Raw genomic sequence first — 18,804 nt, 5'->3', positions numbered from 1 at the left:
GGGGCAAGTCTTGCCACCAGAAGCAGAAGTGAGCTCTGGGAGGGGGGTCGGGGGCTGAAGAACACACCCCGCTTCCCTCCCGGTTCCCCTAAGAGGCGCCACCTGAACGGAGGCCATCCCTCAGATGCAGAGGTGGGGTCCACAGAGGGTCCCGCCTAGGCTCCCAGCCATCTCCTGGGCCCTCTCCGGGCTCTCCTCATTTGTCTCTGCGGGGACGAGGTGAGCAAGCAGGACCAGAGCTCCCCAGGAAGGGAGGGGGAATTGCAGCAGGACCCCGGGCCTGCGCGGGGTAACGGGCTCCGCAACCCTGAGCGCACCTGCCCTTCTCCCGGCGACACAGCCGCCTCAAGGCCTCTGGCCGGCCCCACCCCCAGGACAGGTGCCCAGGAGCCGGCCGCCCCTCCCGGCCTCAGTTTCCTCCTCTGCGCTCCCGCCAACGCCCGCCCAGCCGGGACGCGCTCGGGGACGGCCCGGAGCCCTGAGTCGACTGGACGACCCCTCCCGACCCCAGTCCTGCGACCCGGATCCCGGCGTCCAGGCGGAGACACGTACTGCGCGGCGGGACCAGCGAGACACTGGCCTCCGCGCGGCCTAGAGCGGTCCCGGAAGTGCCGGGGAGGGGGCGGGGCTCGGGCGCTCGGGCAGCCGCGGGCTCCGCGTCAGCAGCCGCAGCCGAGCGAGGCCACGGCCGCGGGCAGGAGCAGCTCAGGTGCGGCCCCGCCCTGCTCGCCCGCGGCCCCGCCCCCGCTCAGGTGAGCGGCCCCGCCCCGGCCTAGGTGAGTGGCTCCGCGGCAGCCAGTGTGGCCACCTCTCCCTCCGGTGGCGTAGGTGGGGGCGGCCCCCGTCCGTGGAAGCAGGTGCGGGTCCGCGGCCGCTCGCTGGCCTCCAGCCAGGAGGCCCTGACTGGCCCGAGGGTCGGCCGGGTGCCCAGGCCCTGGGGGTCTCAGGAGGATGGAGTGACGGAGGCAGGAGGAGCCGGGGAAGGCCAGAGAGAGGTGGGAAGTGTGGGGTTCCAGACCTTTGGATTTTCGGTCCCAAAATATTTAAAACATCGTTGGTCACAGATAAAGTATCGCTAACTTTTTCAACACAGTGGAGACTTCAGCGTGTAGCTGGTACATAGTGGGAATGGAAAACCCCCGAGGAGGGAACCTCGGAAACACCAGGATTTAGCAGGTGGGTGGAGGCACAATATCCAGATACAGAGAAAGAGGGGTCAGAGGGCATGAAAATTTGGGGGGGAAAAGAAACCAAGGGGATGAAGTGGGGCGTGGGAGTGGGGTAGGTTGGCCAGCAACGTGGGTTAGTGAAGGGTGGGCTCGTATTGTCACATCGTCCAGTTTTTCATGAGAAAACCTACTGAGTTTTAAATATTGGCAGCTAAGTCAAACAAAAAGGAAAAGCCTGACTCTTTGAGAGTCAAACACAATGTGTCTGTGGCAGGATCCCCAGAGTGCCAATTTGCAGTCTCTGAAATGAAGGGTTTTGAGAGGGATGTCTTGGGGAGGCCTTCCAGAGGGGAGAGGAAGTGAGGACCCAGAAGAGAGGGCTTGGCTGTAAGGAGGTCATTAGATGCTGGAGCTGAAGTCCCAGCTGAAACTGGAAACTTGAAGTTTGTCTCCGTGCCAGACACAGTCGTATGATTTTCCTTGGCAACATTCAGCATCTTAGGAGGAGCTGGCAGAGGAGGTGGGTAGTTAGTGGCAGGGCAGGGAGGTGAGGAATGTGATGCTGGTCAGCGAGCTGGTTGAAGTGATGCCCATAGTTAGACCCACTGTAGTCTAAGCTAGATGGGGAAGGGGTGGACCAGGGTGAAAATGGGACGTGAGGTTTGAGGAGGTCGGGTGAGGCGGGGGGGAGTGGAGACTGTGGTTGTGAAGAGGAGTGGGAGTGATCACAGGCTTTTTTTAAAAAAAAATAAATAAATTTATTTATTTATTTATGGCTGCATTGGGTCTTTGTTGCTGTGCACGGGCTTTCTCTAGTTGCCGCGAGTGGGGGCTACTCTTCGTTGAGGTGCACTGACCTCTCATTGCGGTGGCTTCTTTTGTTGCGGAGCACGGGCTCTAGGCACGCACGCTTCAGTAGTTGTGGCGTGGGGGCTTCAGTAGTTGTGGCACACGGGCTTAGTTGCTCCGCGGCATGTGGGATCTTCCCGGACCAGGGCTTGAACCTACGACCCCTGCATTGGCAGGTGGATTCTCAACCACTGCACCACCAGGGCAGTCCGACACAGGCTTCTTGAGGATATTGCAGTTCTGTGCTTTTTTTCACACCTGGCCTTTCTACTGGCTGAAAATTCATTAAAAAAAAAATTCTAAATAGGAATGATTTCCATCATGACTATTCTGATTAATTTAGTATGTCTTTTTGAGGCAGTTCCTCTCTGACTTCAGTGTAAGGATGATAGTACCTTTGTATGGAGTCCTGCGGAGTACATGAGATATGCTTGTAAAAGGTCTAGCTGTGCCTTGCACACAGTAGTTGCTCAATAAACTCGAGTTGTCATCATTATGGTACCTGAAGAGTTTCCCTGGAGGTTGCATAGCAGTTTGTGGATGGGGTCCTGCGGGGCTCCCTCTGGGCCCCCACAGTGGGTTGGGGGGCTGAGTGGGGTGTTCTAGCCTCCTTCCTTGTCCCTCTGAAAATACCCCCTTCGACCGGAGCAGCTCTGCTTTTGTATGTTTCATTTATTCATATCTCCCAGGTAATTGACTTATTTGAATAAAGAATACTTTTGGCAAAATAAAATAAAAGTGTGGGGCTTCCCTGGTGGCGCAGTGGTTGAGAATCTGCCTGCCGATGCAGGGGACATGGGTTCGAGCCCTGGTCTGGGAAAATCCCACATGCCGCGGAGCAACTAGGCCCGTGAGCCACAACTACTGAGCCTGCGCGTCTGGAGCCTGTGCTCTGCAACAAGAGAGGCCGCGACAGTGAGAGGCCTGCGCACCGCAATGAAGAGTGGCCCCCACTCGCCGCAACTAGAGAAAGCCCTCACACAGAAATGAAGACCCAACACAGCCAAAAATAATAAATAAATACATAAATAAAAATTTAAAAAAATCCTTTAAAAAAAAAAAGTGTGGTAAGCAGTTCTAACACAAACACAAATAACTTTTCCTCCATTCAATCATTTATTTATTCAATAAATGTGTGTGTAATGATTGAGTGGCTGTGCTGGGAGCTGGGGATTCCAATATGGCGGAGCCCCGGATTTGCCCTTGGGGAGCTCGCAGGCGGTGGTGGGGAAAGTCCTGCCATGACATTTGCCTTCCAGGTGGTGAATGCTGTGATGGACATATGCCCCGTGCTCCACGGTCACCAAGGCCACGTGCCCAAGATTGTCAGAGTCTGAGGGTGCAGGGAAGAGGGGACATTTGAACTGAGTCTGAGCAAGTGGCCATGTGAGAAGAGTGGGGACCAGTCAGGAGGAAGAAACAGCAGCATGTGTGAGTGGTGGAGCTGGAAGTTTGGGGATGTGTGGAAGGAGAAGCAGGTGACAGGGCCACATGGCCGGGTGTGGAGGACTTGGGCTGCTGCAAGCTCCTGAGAAGGGGGATGCCACGATCAGGACTGTGTTTTGGGCGTTTGACCTTGGCATCCACGTAGAGAACAGGCTGGGGGGAGGGGGGAAGCTGGAGGTAGGCAGCCAGCGGGGAGGTGAGTCACACGGAGGCCTGAGCTGCCCAGTGGCAGCGAGGAGAGAGGGAGAGACCCCTTCAGTAAAAATGGGAAGTGGACAGGACGGGGTGTGCCGGCGGGAATGAGAAGGGCTGACTCCCAGGGCTCTGGCTGGGGCTCTGGGCTGGAGGCCTGCAGCCGACCGACCGTAAGAGTGTGCTCTCTCTTTCCCAACAAGACCCCAGCCCCAACCTCCTCTGGTAGCTGGAGTCTTGCCCCTTTTTCAGAATGTCTCCACTTCCTGTCCTTGCCCACCTTTCTGGACACCCTGAGCCTTTAGAGTCTGGACACCACAGTGTGTCATTGTCTGTCTGTCTTCCTTGCAGTTGTTTCTGGTAAGTCAGACTTGTCTCTTAACTCAGTAAGGACCATCTCAAGGGCAAGATTGTGTCTTTGGTTATATCTGCCTTAGACTCTGGCACCTACTAGGTGCTTGACTTGCTGACTTGACAGTGTCTCTTGTTTTCTTTTCAGAATCTGAGAGCAGTAAGTGTGTCCCAAAGAGAAACAGTCACTAGGGGTGAGCCCGGACCCACAATGGATATTCCCCCGGCAGCCAAGCTGGGTGAGGCCTTCGTGTTTGAGGATGGGTTGGAGATGCAGACAAACCTTTTCCCGGAGGAGGACCCGGGGGACCCTTTTCTTCAGGAAAGGGGTTTAGCACAGATGGCTGTCATCTACAAGGAGATCCCTCTGGGGGAGCAGGACGATTATGAGGGGAATATCAGTCTGTGCTCAAGCCCCATCCAGCATCAGAGCATCCCCCCAGGAGACAGACCCCAGGACGATGAGCCGTCCAGCCCAACCTTCCTCCAGAAATCAGACCTGAGTATGTGCCAGATAACCCACAGCGAGGAAGCGTCTGGTAAGCCCGATGGGGAGACGGCGGGCAGGGGGGACTCGGGACCCGAGGGGCCTCACAGGACTGCACAGCCAGCCAAGCCCTACGTGTGTCGCGAGTGCGGCAAGGCCTTCAGCCAGAGCTCACACCTGCTCAGGCACCTGGTGATCCACACGGGGGAGAAGCCCTACGAGTGCTGTGAGTGCGGCAAGGCCTTCAGCCAGAGCTCGCACCTGCTGCGGCACCAGGCCATCCACACGGGGGAGAAGCCCTACGAGTGCAGGGAGTGCGGCAAGGCCTTCCGCCAGAGCTCTGCACTCGCGCAACACCAGAAGACCCACACCGGGAAGAGGCCGTACGCGTGCAGGGAGTGCGGCAAGGACTTCAGTCGGAGCTCGAGCCTCCGGAAGCACGAGCGCATCCACACCGGGGAGAAGCCCTATCAATGTAAGGAGTGCGGGAAATCCTTCAACCAGAGTTCGGGCCTGAGCCAGCACCGGAAGATCCACACGCTGAAGAAACCGCACGAGTGCGAGCTCTGTGGGAAGGCCTTCTGCCACCGGTCCCACCTCATCCGGCACCAGAGGATCCACACAGGCAAGAAGCCGTATGCATGCGAGGAGTGCGGGAAGGCCTTCAGCCAGAGCTCCAACCTCATCGAGCACCGCAAGACGCACACGGGCGAGAAGCCTTACAAGTGCCACAAGTGCGGCAAGGCCTTCAGCCAGAGCTCCTCGCTCATCGAGCACCAGCGCATCCACACCGGCGAAAAGCCCTACGAGTGTGGCCAGTGTGGCAAGGCCTTCTGCCATAGCTCGGCCCTCATCCAGCACCAGCGCATCCACACGGGCCGGAAGCCCTACGTGTGTAATGAGTGCGGCAAGGCCTTCCGGCACCGCTCGGCCCTCATCGAGCACTACAAGACCCACACGCGGGAGAGGCCCTACGAGTGCAACCGCTGCGGCAAGGCCTTCCGGGGCAGCTCGCACCTCATCCGCCACCAGAAGGTCCATGCGGGGGACAAGCTCTAGAGGAGGGGCTGGTGCCACGGCCCGTGCCTCTGCCAGCTGGAGCCTGGCCCCCCGCTCATCTGTGAGGCCTGCCCGCCTCCCCAGACCAGTGCCTCCTGGAAATGCCCGCCCACCCTGGTGGCAGGGTCCGGCCCCCCGTCTGCGGCCCTGGCCCAGCAGGGGGACTGGGTAGGGTGGGGAGGGAGGCCAAGGGCTGGGGCACCAGGGCAGAGCTGGCTCTCAGTTGTCTCGTGCTCACCTGTGACCCAATGGGGTTTAGTTTTGCCCTCTATTCGCTTTTTCCAGAATCCAGAAGAAGAATAAACGTCAGAGGGAGAAAGTGGAGTTAAACCCATGAAAATGTCAGATGAGCTCTAACATCAGGCACTTTTAGAAGAAGTAACCGTGTTCGCGGTCCAATCAACTGAAGGAAAATGGATCCAAAGTAGACGCGTCAGCAGCCCACCTCGGGCACTGGTGGGGACGGCCAGCTCAGGTGACAGAGCAGAGGGAGGGTCTGGAGGACTCATCTTGGGTGTGGGGGTAAGGCCCCCTTGTGCTCTCTCAGCCCTTGACGTGGGTTAGCTGAGGGCGGTTCTGGCCGGCAGCTCTTCCAGGAGGTGGAGGCGTGGTCCTGGAGGCCGGCGGAAGGTGCAGCCTGGCTCTGGCTCAGCCCGGGCAAAGGCTCACTGCCCACCCGGGGGTAACCCTCCACCAGACCTAGGGCCCCAACCACAGTGTGCCTTGGACATCATCGGGGCCCGTCTCTGGTCGGTGCTTTGCAGCCTCCCCTCCACCCTCCAGTGCAAGGGGATAGAAGGTGATTCGGTCAGGTCTGGGTTCAAGTTCCAGTTCTGGCCCCTCCCTCACCTTGGTGACCCCTTCCGTGAGGTGGGCATATTGGGACTGGCCACATTCCCCTAAGGGCTGGCGCAAGGCTCCTGTTCAGAGTGGGACCACGCATGAACGTGCTTTGTCGGCTGGCGATTGAGGATGGAGACCCACAGTGACCGCTGCCCCACCTGCAGGGGAGGTGCATCCCTGTCTGGTTCCCGACATGGCAGGGACCCCCACTTCAGCCAGGCTTTCCCTCCCTCCCTCCCTCCAGCTTGTGTCCTGGGTGCGGCGCCCTGGGCACGGCGCCCTGGGCAGGACACTTCCTGCACACCATCCCCGCAGCGGCAGTGTGTCTGCGTCCTGTCCTTCTCTCTGTCCTCCCCACTGGGGGTTGTTTAATGGGGACCATTGTCTGCGTCCTGCCCTGACCAGTTCAGTTGGGCATCCCCAGAGGTGGGGCTCCGACAGTGGCATGTTTTTAAAGCTCCCCAGGTGATTAGAAGGTTCCCCTGCATAGCAGGCTGTGAGCCCATGCTGGCTCCCAGGCAGCCCCAGCATCTCCCAGATGGCATCGTCCAGAGCAGAGCTTGAAGGTGGCCATCCTGTCTCAGATCTCTGCCCACCACCCCAGGGATTGGCTCAGGCAGTGCCGTGTCTGGTTGGTTGGTAAGCGTTTGTCCCAGGCCTTTGTGTGTCCACGAGGATCTTTAGTTCTGGCTCCCCGGGCTCCTCAGAGCTAGTGTGGGGAGTTCGCAGTCAGAGCTATTTTGAAGCTTTCTGAGTCTCTGGCTGAAATCCCACGAACCCATCATGGTCACACTAGTTATTTCAGCTTATGAGAAGCTCAGCTGGGCAGCTGTGTATAGTTTAGATGAATGAAAATGGGAAAGCCATAGTGGTTACTTCTTAAGTGGAACTTGGTAGGCCAGAGATGGTAAAACGACAGGTCTGTTGGGCTGGGAAGATCGGCTCTGTCCAGCTCCTCTCTGCTGTGTGAGTCTGTGGAGCATTGAACCAGCTCTCCAGGCCCCAGCAGAGCCTCTGCATGAGCAGGTGGACCAGCCCGACCGGGCAGTGCCAGGCACTGTCTGCAGGCAGCCTGCACGGATGGTCTTCGGTCACCAGTGAGAGTACTGACACCCCTGCTCAGTGCAGGTGGGACATTATCCCCCCAAGATCTACCTCCTCACCCCCTGCTGTCCCCGCATTCAGCCTCAGCCTTGCCAGTTGTCTGCTTCCTACCTTTGATGTCTGTCCCTGCACACTGTGCACCAGCCAAATTTTTTTTTTCAGGCATCACTTTGCACATGTCACCACTCTCCTTAAAACCAACCTTCAGGGGTCTTCTGCACGTAAACCCCCATTTTAGCCAGCCTGGGTTACCCGCGCGAGCAACCGTCTCGGTGTTCCCACCACGCCCAGATGCACCCCACTCACGCCCAGCTTCTCAGCTCATTTATGCTGTTCTCACATTTTTGAATATGCACTTTTTCTCTTCCTCCCCCACATTCCCCTTTCTTCCTTTTGACTATGTAACATGGAGATTAAGACCCCCTTTCTGAAGGGTTGACAGACTCTCACAAAACCATGGTCAGACCAGGCAGGTACTTTCTTTGTAGGAAGTGTGAGCAGAACCTTGTTCTTTCAGTTCAAATTCTTTCACTGATTTCTTATGTATTTTTATTTTTTAATTTTTTTTATTTTTATTTTTTGCGGTACACGGGCCTCTCACTGTTGTGGCCTCTCCCGTTGCGGAACACAGGCTCCGGACACTCAGGCTCAGCGGCCATGGTTCACGGGCCCAGCCGCTCCGCGGCATGTGGGATCTTCCTGGACCAGGGCACGAACCTGCGTCCCCTGCATCGGCAGGCAGACACTCAACCATTGCGCCACCAGGGAAGCCCTGTATTTTTAAATCTTTTCATTTATTTAGGTTCTCAAACAGTGTGATGTTATAAGAGATCATCTTGGTAATATTTTAATCATCCTTGAGTTTAGTTGTTTGTTTTTGTTGTATTGTCTTACATTTTTTCCTTCTTCTAGTTGTTGAGTGTTGAGCTCCAGTTCTTGGTTCTGTTTACTAATTGAATTGTTTGTCAAAGTACATGTATTCTGCTCTTTTCTTTCTTTTTTTTTTTTGACTTAATACTTTACATTTCTTAAGATTATTTAGATACAGTTAATCATTTTTAATATTTCTAGTAAATGGGGGTACTTTAGCCTATGATTTTTTTCTTACAGTTAGAGCTTTTTCTGCACTCCGTAATGTTGACATGTGTTGTCTTTTGCTGTTGTCCTTAGGACTTTCCCTTTGGCCCAACTATTATTATTGTTATTGTTATTATTAATTTAATATTTCCCAGTGATGACTGCTGAGGTTATGGCTTTTACTTCTTATGGTACGTAGTGGTGTCAGCATTTCTAAGTGTCCATAGAACTTCTCTGGGCCTGAATATATTATCAGTTTTTATAAGACATTTGTGTACTCTCAAGAAACGTGTTTTTACTCCATCAGTTCTATTTGTTAAATCAGTTTTTATGTTACTTTATTCAAATCCATACTCTCTCTAACTTTACTTCAGAGTTCTTAACCTGGGGTCCAAGGACTGCCTGGGAGTCCATGAGCATGCAGGGGTTTCAGAGGTCATGGATGCCGGGCATTGAACAAAGCTGTGTGGATATGTGCGTGCATAAATTATTCTGGGAGGGGGGTCTGTAGGACTCACTACATTTTGGAAGGGCTCTGTGACCCCAAAGTAGGTAAGAACACTCATTTACCTAGTCAAATCACAGTCTGATTTTGTGTGTTTTTTTCTTTACGTATTTCTATTTTGCTTTAATTTCTGTTTCTTTTTTATGTATGTTGTTGCTTTGTGAGTTGTGCAGTTATCTTCTTAAGAAATAGGCAGGGTACAAATGATCAAGTAATTACCATGTTTGGGGCATATATGTTTAATAGTGACATATCGAAAAACTGTGCCTTTTAGTGCCCTCTTTGCCTCTTTTAATGCTTCTAGCTTCAACTTCTCTTTTCCAAATATCATAATGGAAGCCCCTTGCTTTTTTTGAATTTGCATTTGCATGAGAGTTTATTTAGCTCGGCATTTTATTTTTAAAATTTGTGTACATATTTTGCTATATATCTGTAACTTATAAACAGCAAATTGTTGGATTTTGTTTTCTGATTCTTTCTGTAATTCTCATATAAGTTCTATTATTAACATTATTGTTTAGAGTAAGGCATAAATTATCTTCATCTTAATATTTTAATATATATTAACTCATATAACCCAAAAAGGTCATGCTCATCTCCCCCCCACCGCCGTCCACGTGTAGAGCATCACTTCTGGGTAGACTAGAGGTCTGCCATTGGGCACACCTGCTCCTCCTGGTCTTCATCAGTGCCAGGCTCTGTCCTGAGCCCCTCTTGCAGCCACATCCTCTCGCTTCAGTGTCCTTGGCTGTGATGTGGAGGAATGATGTTACCTCACAGCCCCGTGGGGCTTGGAAGACTGAGGAGTGCAAACCTGTGTGGAAAACTGAAGGTGTAGGTGATTATTACACTCTCAGTATTGTGAAATATTCCTTTGATTTTCTGTTCTTCTTAATCCCAAAGTTTGTTCAACATAACTTAGAACACTACATTGTGCTTTACTTCTTAGAAATAATAGGCGATGCAGCAAAGAGCTAGACGTCAGGCCCACCCTCCCTGAGGGAACCCACACAGTCATGTGGAAGAGAGGTGGGGACCCTGATCTTGTGCCCCTCTCCCCATCACCTGTCTGTCCCAGGATGGTCCCCTCAACTTTCCCCTTTCTCCCCTGACTCCTCCCGTGGTAGAGGCAGAGGCTCCAGAAGATGGTCACTCTGGCCACTCCTGTTGCAGGTGGGAACCCGGGGCCAGTGGTTTACCACAGGTGCAGTGGTTTAGTGTCAGATCTACCGGCAGCCATGGGGAGGAACAGTTCAGATGTGATGCTGGAGCCCCAGCCTGCTGCTGCCAGGACTTCTTAGAGGCCACAGTGGGTTCAGTCACCACGGGCCAAGGTGGAAACCAAATGGCCTCTCTGCTCAGAGTCGCTCTGCTCTTGGGGCCAAGCGGATGCTCACCAGCATCACACATGTCTGGATGTATTTGCCATCGACTGACACCCACCTTACAGGGGGTGGGGAAAGGCAACCCCCTTCTTTTGGGGGAACCCCCTCTTCAGTATCTGATAACCAGGAAACCCAGTCAGGAGGTGGCCTGGGGAGTGTGGAGTGGGGTGTCTTGAGATGGACCATCCCTCCTGCACCACAGGCCAGACGCTCTCCCAGTGGCCAGGATGCCGGTGGGGCCGTGTGCTGGAGACCCTCCCATGTCCCACCCCCCGCCCCCATCTGCCCTGGTGGGCATCTTTCTCTGTCACTCACCTTCCTCGGCTCCTGCTCGCTGGGAGGTCTCTGCCCTCTGGGGTCCAGAGCACCAGCTTGAAAGGCTCTCCCCACACCTTTCAATCCCTGCTCCCTGTGCTGCCACCCTCAGCCAGGCCAGCTCTTCTCGCAGAGATGACAGGAGCACCTCTGTCCTCCCCAGCCCTCACTTGGGTCTTCCAGCTCCTGGACCCCAGAACTGAGAGGGGGTCATGAGCCACAAACGAATGCGCTCCCTACATAATCCTCACGTGGCCTCATCTGGAAGAGGGAGCAGCAGCACTGCATGGCTCTGGACTGGTCTTCTCCCGGGACCACAGGCACCCCCAGAGCGAAGAGCTGTCCTGGGCACGTGGTCGGAGGTGGTGAGGGGGCCAGTTCCCCTCCTGGAGGCTGGTGGGGCCTCATGGGGTTTTATGAACTGGAGCCTCTACCTCCTGCCGGCGGCCCATCCGCATTCCCAATGTAGGCCTCGCTCCCGCCATCCTCCCTTCTACCCGCTGTGCCCTGGAGGGGAGTGGCCTGCAGGTGTCATGGGCAGCAGCGTCCCCCGCTCCACCAGCACTGCCTCGTGAGCTGGCAGCTTCTTCCTGAGTGTCAGCCGCGCTCTTCAGCCTCTTTCTGTCGCCCGTTGTTTTCTCTGGTCTCGCTGATCACAACCAGGGTCTGGAGACCCCTCCTTCTCTACCTTCTCATACACCTATCCCCCCAAGTCCTGCCCACAATGTCCCTAATGCCACTCCCTCCTCTTATCTCACTGCACGGCCCCCTCCCTGGCCACCCACCCCCGGCCTTTCTCTCCACCTCAGCCGGAGTGATCCTTCTGCCCTGCAGCCTGATGGGGTCAGCCTCTTCCACAAACACCCACCCTGGTTTCCATGGAAACCGGTGTCAAGATGCTTCCCGATGATCGGACACCTCCTCCCCACCAGGAGCTCCTGTGTTCCGAGCAGGCCTTCATCCTCAGGGGACCCTTTCCCATCTGTAGAAAGAGCCTGGGCCAAAGACGGTGGGGTTCTCGCCCAGGGTCAGCAATTCTGAGAGGGCCAGGCCCCCTGATCCAACCTGCCCCAGCCCTGTGCTGCGTCCTGGGTGTCAGATGCAGTAGAGCTGGGGAAGGAGGCTGAGTTTAGGGTCAGGGCCAGCACTTCAGTTAGTGGAGACTGAGAAGAGAGAAAGGGTCCAGGAGAGGGTCACCCTCTTTTTTTTTTTAATCAACATATAGTTGATTTATAATGTTGTGTTCGTTTCAGGTGTACAGCAAAGTGATTCAGATAGATAGGTATAGATAGATTCTCATTCAGATTCTTTTCCATTATAGATTATTACAAGATATTGAATTTAGTTCCCTGTGCTCTACAGTAGGTCCTTGTTGTTTATCTATTTTTTATATAATAGTGTGTACCTCTTAATCCCAAATTCCCAATTTATCCCTCCCCGCCTTTCCCCTTTGGTAACTATAAGTTTGTTTTCTATGTCTGTGAGTCTATTTCTGTTTTGTAAATAAGTTCATTTGTATCATTTTCTTGACCGCATATAAGTGATATCATATGGTATTTGTCTTTCTCATTCTGAATTACTTCACTTAGCATGATCATCTCTAGGTCTGTCCACATTGCTGCAAATGGCATTATTTCATTCTTTTTATGGCTAATATTCCATTATGTATATACACCACATCTTCTTTATCCATTCAGTTATCTTCAACCATTGCCTTCCAGCAGGGGGGCATCCAGTGGGGTTGATCTAATTGAAGGTTTCCTACCACTCCAGCCCTTTGCTGGGTGTCAGGCCAAATGACCTGAGTTTGTGACCAACGGTTGAGAAGCCTATTGTCCTGTGGCCACTCAGAAGCTGTGACCCACACTCCTGGGCTGCATCCTGTGCCCCACTGAGCTTAATTAGCTAAACTGGGACTCCTGTTCCTTATCTTACATGTGGAAAATCACCTCGAAAAAGCCAAATCCAACCTCCTTGGTAATAGTTTGTCCGGGAATGTTGGTTTTAACTACTGCAGGCCACACCTCCACTGCCACCTCACCTCCCATGAGATTTCTCCTATGAAAAGCCCTCAACCAGACTGAGGGGTGGTCATTTTTGAAAAACATGACATTGGGGTCACCCTTGGGAGGCCACCCCGAAGCAGTAGTTCTGCCCTTTAAGCTGTCGTGAGGCGGGTGGGGAGAGGACAGGATTTCGTCCCCTCCTGACACTTGGAAGCAGGAAATGTTTGGGGGGACAGAGAGTTGAGTGTCCAGCCTCACTCTCACCAGATGTGGGCTCTGGGAGAGGTGAGGGTAAAGGAAAACTGGTTCCCTCCTTGCTGACGTGTAACACAGCCTGTACATGCCTGCGGTGTTTGCAAGAGTGTTTGTATTTAGTCCTAAGCGGTCACAGCTTCTGGGTCCTTCGGAAATTGATTTCTTTTATACATCCCTGGACAGGCTTCTCTAGCTTCACTGTCCTGGGAGCAAATCTCACTAATCCTGGGAGACCTTGCCCTGCAGGTTGCTGGTTGGAGGGGAGAACTTCTGCATCCTTCTGTGTCACCTCTCCCCAGCAGCCATCCCAAAGGAGCTTCCTGTGTTCTCACTGCTGATCCACCCCTCTGGTTTCACCCCAGTGTGGATGGGGCCGACCTGTTGGGTCCCCACCTCCTCCTGCTGTTCCCTGTGGCCGCTGGCTGTTAGCATGTGCAGGACCGGGACCTGGAGCATCACCCATCAGAGCCCAGAGGATGGGGAGTGGAGACGAGGAGTGAGCCCAGGAATTTCGAGGGACCAGAGGCAGAATACTGGACTGTGTTCTCCAGGGAAGGCAGTTTTCTCAAAAAATCGTCAATAAGGCCACCCCAAACCATCAGCCTTATCTGTTGCAGAGGAGTGGATTTCTCCCTTTGGCTAATGGTGGTTGATTTCTACCTGGACCAGGGTATTTATGTTTGAATTACAATCTTACCCCCCTTTGCGCCTCCAGGGATCTGGAAAACAGGCCTGGGCTAGACAGAAGCTTTCTAGAAGATTCACTATTGAAGGGATTCAAAGAAAAACCTTTGGTGGTCAGCGATCTGTGGGGTATTGGGGGGGGGGGTCAAGTGCTAAGTGTAATGGCTTAGCTATTTTTACGGTACCAGATTCTTTGTGTCCATAGCGCAGCTGGCCAAAAGGCTTAAACAACCAGAGGTTTGCAGCAAAGAGAGGGTTTATCCACAAGGCAGCCAATGAGGAGATCAGAGAACACTCTCAAATCTGCCTCCCTGAAAGCAAGGGGGCTGGGTGTTTACGGGATGGAGAATCAAGCAGCAGGGCGGTCTGAGGTGTGGGGAGCGCGGGGGAAAATGATTAGAAAAAGGAGCAGGGACTGTGGTTCTGCGCAGGTGTAACCAACTCCCGGCCTCTGCACGCTCACAGCACGATCTGGGGGCGGACTTTTCACGGAGCGGACCCTCGCGCACGCCCAGTGGGAGGGTCAGGGGTCCCATCCAGTCTTAGCCAGTTCAGCTCCAACTAGATGCAGCTGACGACTCTGAGTTTCTAGAAAACAACCCGGAAGATATTTTATCATTTGGGCTACGTGCTTGGAGTACATGCAGGTCTTAAAACGGCCTTGATTAGTGACGGCAGGTGGAATGGATTTGACTAATCATGACCCACAGATTCGCTATCTCAGGGGCTGCCCTCATCCCCCACCTATCCTACCATAGGTGGGGCATAGGACGCTGAGATCTGGGACATACTTACGCTAAACAGTCAGTCAGGGTTGCTGAGCAGACCCGGGGCCATCCTCACGCCAATCATTGGCTCCTGTGCCCAATAAAAGGGAAAGAATGCGGGAAAACAGGGAGGCGGTTTCTGGGCCTTGAGCTTTCCTCCAGCACCCTCTTCTGGCAGAGCCAGGCATTGCACGCGCTGACCAAACCTCGGTGTCCGGCTCGGAGGCCCCATCCTTGTCCCAGAGATCTCACCCTCTCCCCAAAATGAGGGACACCTGCTCCCAAGAGTCGTATGCACAGCCAACTGTGTTAATTCCTCCTGAAATTCAGTCACAGTTCCACTGAATATTCTGCTAACCTCCAACAACTCCTACATAAAGTAACGCTGAGAAGAAAAGAGAACGTGGTTGATAAATACACAATAAGGAGCAAAGAAAAAAGACGCAAAGTCACCGCCGTTCTCCTTTTTCATCGCTTATGAATAGGGTTGCCAGATAAAATACAGGATGCCCGCACAGTGAATAATTTTTTAGTATAAGTATGTCCCCAATATTACAGGGGACGTACTTAAACTACTACTTGTTGTTTTCTGAAATTCAAACCTAATCTACCTTTTTTACAAGTTTTGTGGGGCAGTCCGCAGCCTGGATGGGATCGGGCGGTCTCTGGCGTCCTCTAGCGTTGAAAGGTCTCAGCCTGGTGTTTTGGGGTAGCTGGCATTTGTGATGATGTGACCAGGTGAATATGATCGTCCTTTATGAGGAAGCACGCTTGGAGCTTGTTAGCTGAGGGACCAGAGCAATCAGCCTGCACCCGTGCCCCCAGCCATCCATTTCTCCTTGGAAAATAGGAAGATGTCACGTAGACCTGGAGCTGGGTGGAGAGGGTGCCCTGTGTTCTTGCTGCACCTACTTGGAGTGGAGGTGCCATCAAGTTGTGCTGGGCGGGTGGGGGAAGGGAGGAAACAGGTCATTTCATGGGTGAAATGTTACAGACTCTCACTGCTCTTGCCAAGTTTTGGTAGACTTCCTTGAATAAATATTTCATTTTTTGTATGCCCTTAGGTCCATTTCCAGAGACTTTAAAGATATAGAGGTTTAAAGATATTTAAAGACTTTAAATATTTATATACAAAGATAATATTATTTCTTAAAATTTATACATAAATTTAAAATTAATATATAAAACACATGCATATATAATTATACATACACAATTATAAATATATAACTATATTTATATATTATTATAAATTCATAATAGAAAACAAACATAAATATATAATTATAAACATAAATAAATATATTATTATAAGTATATAATTATAAACACAAACATATTTGTATATTATAAATATATGATTATAAACATATATTTAAATATTATTATAAATATGTAAATTAAAAAATAATTTTCACCACTTTTGCTAGAGGCGGGTCTGTGGAACTCTTTGTGTTGCTGTTCCAGAAGTGGAACTCTCCCTCTCCAAACTGGCTTTTGAAATGACCAGGAAAGAAGTGAAATGTATAAGAATTGGGAAGATAGCAGCAAAATTGTCATTCTTCACAGATGATATGTTTAAGTATGTAGCAAGTCCCACAGAATGTAGATAAATTAACAGAATCTATAAAAAAGTGTAGCAAATTTCATATGCAAAAACTTACTGTATCTCTGTTAACAGCAAATGGAGAATAACATTTAAGGATACATTTTACAATTCATTAAAAATATCAGTTTCCTAGGGATGAATCTAAAGAGATGCCCAAGTCATTTGTTTATGGGGAAAACTCTACATACAACTTTATTGAGAATATTAAAACCTATTAATGGGAGGGAGAGAGAGAAAGGATATCCATGGATTGAAAGTTCAATGTGGTAAAGATGCCAGTTTCCCCCAAATTGATTGCTAAATTCCCCCAGAACTGGTTCAAGGTGCAGAATTCCTGTACCTTTTTTAGGGAGCAGAAGCCAAAGAGCCGATTCTAATTAAGAGACGCTCAGATCCTCTTGACAGAGAGGAGCTCTCTCCTTCGTCCTGGCCACCTGGGCAGTTTCAAGGTCATGGCCAGAAGGACTTGGTTCGCTGCGTCGCCCACTCAGAATTCTCCCTCTCTGTCTGAAGAGGCGACCTTGGTGGGGGGGGGTCCCCCCCATGGGCACACCCGTCCCCATGTATGGGTATGGGTAAATACACTGTGTAATCCAGTCAATGGAATATTATTCAGCAATAAAAATAAATGAGCTTAAGTCATAAAAAGATATAGAGGAACATGTAATATGTATTAATAAATGAAAGAAGCCAATCTGAAAATGCTACCAACTGTCTGATTCCAACTATATGACATTCTGAAAAAGGCAAAATTATGGAGACAATAAAAAGGTCATTGGTTGCCGGGGTTTGGGGGTAAGGAGGGAAATACTCTGTATGATACTCAAGGATAAATACATGTCATTATACATTTGTCCAAACCCATAGAATGTAAACTATGAATTCTGGATGATTATGATGTGTCAATGTAGGTCCATCAGTTGTAATAAATGCAGGAGAGATTGATAATAAAGGAGGTTATGCACGTGTGGGGGCAGGGCACATGTGGGGGCAGTATGTGGGAAATCTCCATGTCTTCTGCTCAATTTTGCTGTGAACCTAAAACTGCTCTAAAAAATAGTGTTTTTTAAAAAATCAATTGACCATGGATGTATGTTTTTATTTCTCACTCTCAGTGCTGTTGCATTGATCCATATGTTTATCCTTATTCCAATACCACACTGTTTTGGTTACTGTTGCTCTTGGTAAATTGGGAACTGTGCTTCTTATAATTAGGATCTACCCACCCACCCAACTATTCAACCATCCATTCACCCATCCAACTACTAACCTACCCTCAAACACACCAATCCACCTACTCAAATACCCATCCATCAATCAACCACCCCTCTCTCCATCCATTTACCCACCCACCCAACTATCCATCTATACATCCATCCATCCATCCATCTCTTCCTTCCTTCCTTCATTCAAACTGTTTACTGAGAACCTTGAAGTTACCACGCACTACACTGGGGATGAGATTCAGAGCCTGCAGACCCAGGAAGAGGCCACATCCCTTGGGAGCAGCAGCTTTTCCTTTGTCAATGAGGGTCCTGGAAGGGGGAGGTGAGATCCCATGGGGTCGGGCCCTCCAGGATTCCAGGACCCCGGATGGAGCTTGGGGAGGATGTGGGGAGGCAGCCATGGGGCAGCATCAAGCCCAGGTGGGGCTGGGAAGGGGAGAGGGCTGGGAGGGGTGGGGGCCTCTGCTACCCGCTCCTGCGAGCTGCACAAACATCTGACTACAGCCCTGAAACTGCCCTGTCCCATCGTCCTGGGCCACACCTGGCCCTGTTTGTCACCAGTCCCACGCCCCATTGACCATGGGCTAAGCTTCTCTTCCCCTTACTTCTCCCCTTTTGTCACCCTGAGTTCTGTTTAGGTCAAAGTTAGGGTTAGCTTTGCCTGGGGATTTCCAGGGTTGACCAGCAGGGCCACCAGAGCTGGGGAGGTGACCCACTCCATCCCCTTTCCACCTCGGGCCTCACTGCCCCCAGGCCTGGGGCCTCCCTGCTCAGCCCCTTCATCCAGGAATCCGACAGTTTTCTTATAGTTTCTGGCCCGCAGGGCCCCTCACCCAGCACTCCCTGAGCAGAGGGAAAGGCTGGGGCCCAGAGAGGGGAATCATCTTGCCCAAGGTCACACAGCATGTCAGAGGCAGGCCCCAGGCAAGATCCCAGGAGGTGACAGCAGTGGCTGGGGTGGGGGAGGGTCACCATGGTCCAGGCACCTCACAGGCATCGTCTCCTTTAATCCCCAGGCCCACCCTTTGGGAGAGAGACTTGTTATCACTTCCTGTACAGATGGGATGAGGAAACAGCCCACAGAAGGAAGCAAATGGCCCAAGGTCAAAGGCTGAGAAGGACTGCAGGTGAGGGGGACCCTCCTTGTCCACCCTGGGGTCTGGGCTCCCCCAGGCCCTTTGCCACCAGCCCTCCCTCCTTCCAGCCATGGGGTGGGGGTGGCCACTGGGTCCACTCTCGGGCCTCCTTCCTGTTCCCCTGACTCGGGTCGGGGCTGGGGGGTGATGGGGGAAAGTTGCCCACGGGAGGGGTCTGGGGCCCGGCAGAGGGCAGCTCTCCATCCGGGTGCCCCTGTGTGGCCTATTTCCTGTCCCTCAGAGGGGAGGCCCCAGGTTGGGAGGGGGAACACCGGGGGCTGGCTCTGTCTCGCTCTCTGGGCTGTTAATCATTTTGGGCCTCGGTTTTCCTACCTGTGA

The 18,804-nt window shown here is 52.2% G+C and overlaps 1 protein-coding gene across 4 annotated transcripts; it reads left to right on the top strand.

Moving 5' to 3' along the window:
* Positions 1-709: 709 nt before the first annotated feature.
* Positions 710-18,535, top strand: ZNF70 (zinc finger protein 70). 4 transcript variants are annotated; one of them, XR_009566439.1, is made up of 4 exons: positions 844-1,176; positions 3,278-3,449; positions 4,156-6,028; positions 18,346-18,535. XR_009566439.1 is itself a non-coding variant. In XM_060310693.1 (4 exons), the coding sequence occupies exons 3-4, from the start codon at positions 4,219-4,221 to the stop codon at positions 5,854-5,856; spliced, it is 1,329 nt and encodes a 442-aa protein (XP_060166676.1). In that variant the 5' UTR covers positions 844-1,176; positions 3,278-3,449; positions 4,156-4,218; the 3' UTR covers positions 5,857-8,508. The 4 variants fall into 4 exon arrangements, 3 of the variants coding, with proteins under 3 accessions (XP_060166674.1, XP_060166675.1, XP_060166676.1); XM_060310693.1 differs by lacking the exon at positions 18,346-18,535 and having other exon boundaries at positions 4,156-5,529; positions 5,839-8,508; XM_060310692.1 differs by lacking the exons at positions 3,278-3,449; positions 18,346-18,535 and adding an exon at positions 735-776 and having other exon boundaries at positions 1,094-1,176; positions 4,156-8,508.
* The last annotated feature ends 269 nt before the right edge of the window (positions 18,536-18,804 follow it).

Source organism: Globicephala melas, chromosome 13, assembly GCF_963455315.2.
Source record: "Globicephala melas chromosome 13, mGloMel1.2, whole genome shotgun sequence".
Classification (NCBI taxonomy): domain Eukaryota; kingdom Metazoa; phylum Chordata; class Mammalia; order Artiodactyla; family Delphinidae; genus Globicephala; species Globicephala melas.
Note: the sequence above shows the minus strand (reverse complement) of the source record. Positions and strands in the feature narration are given on the sequence as shown.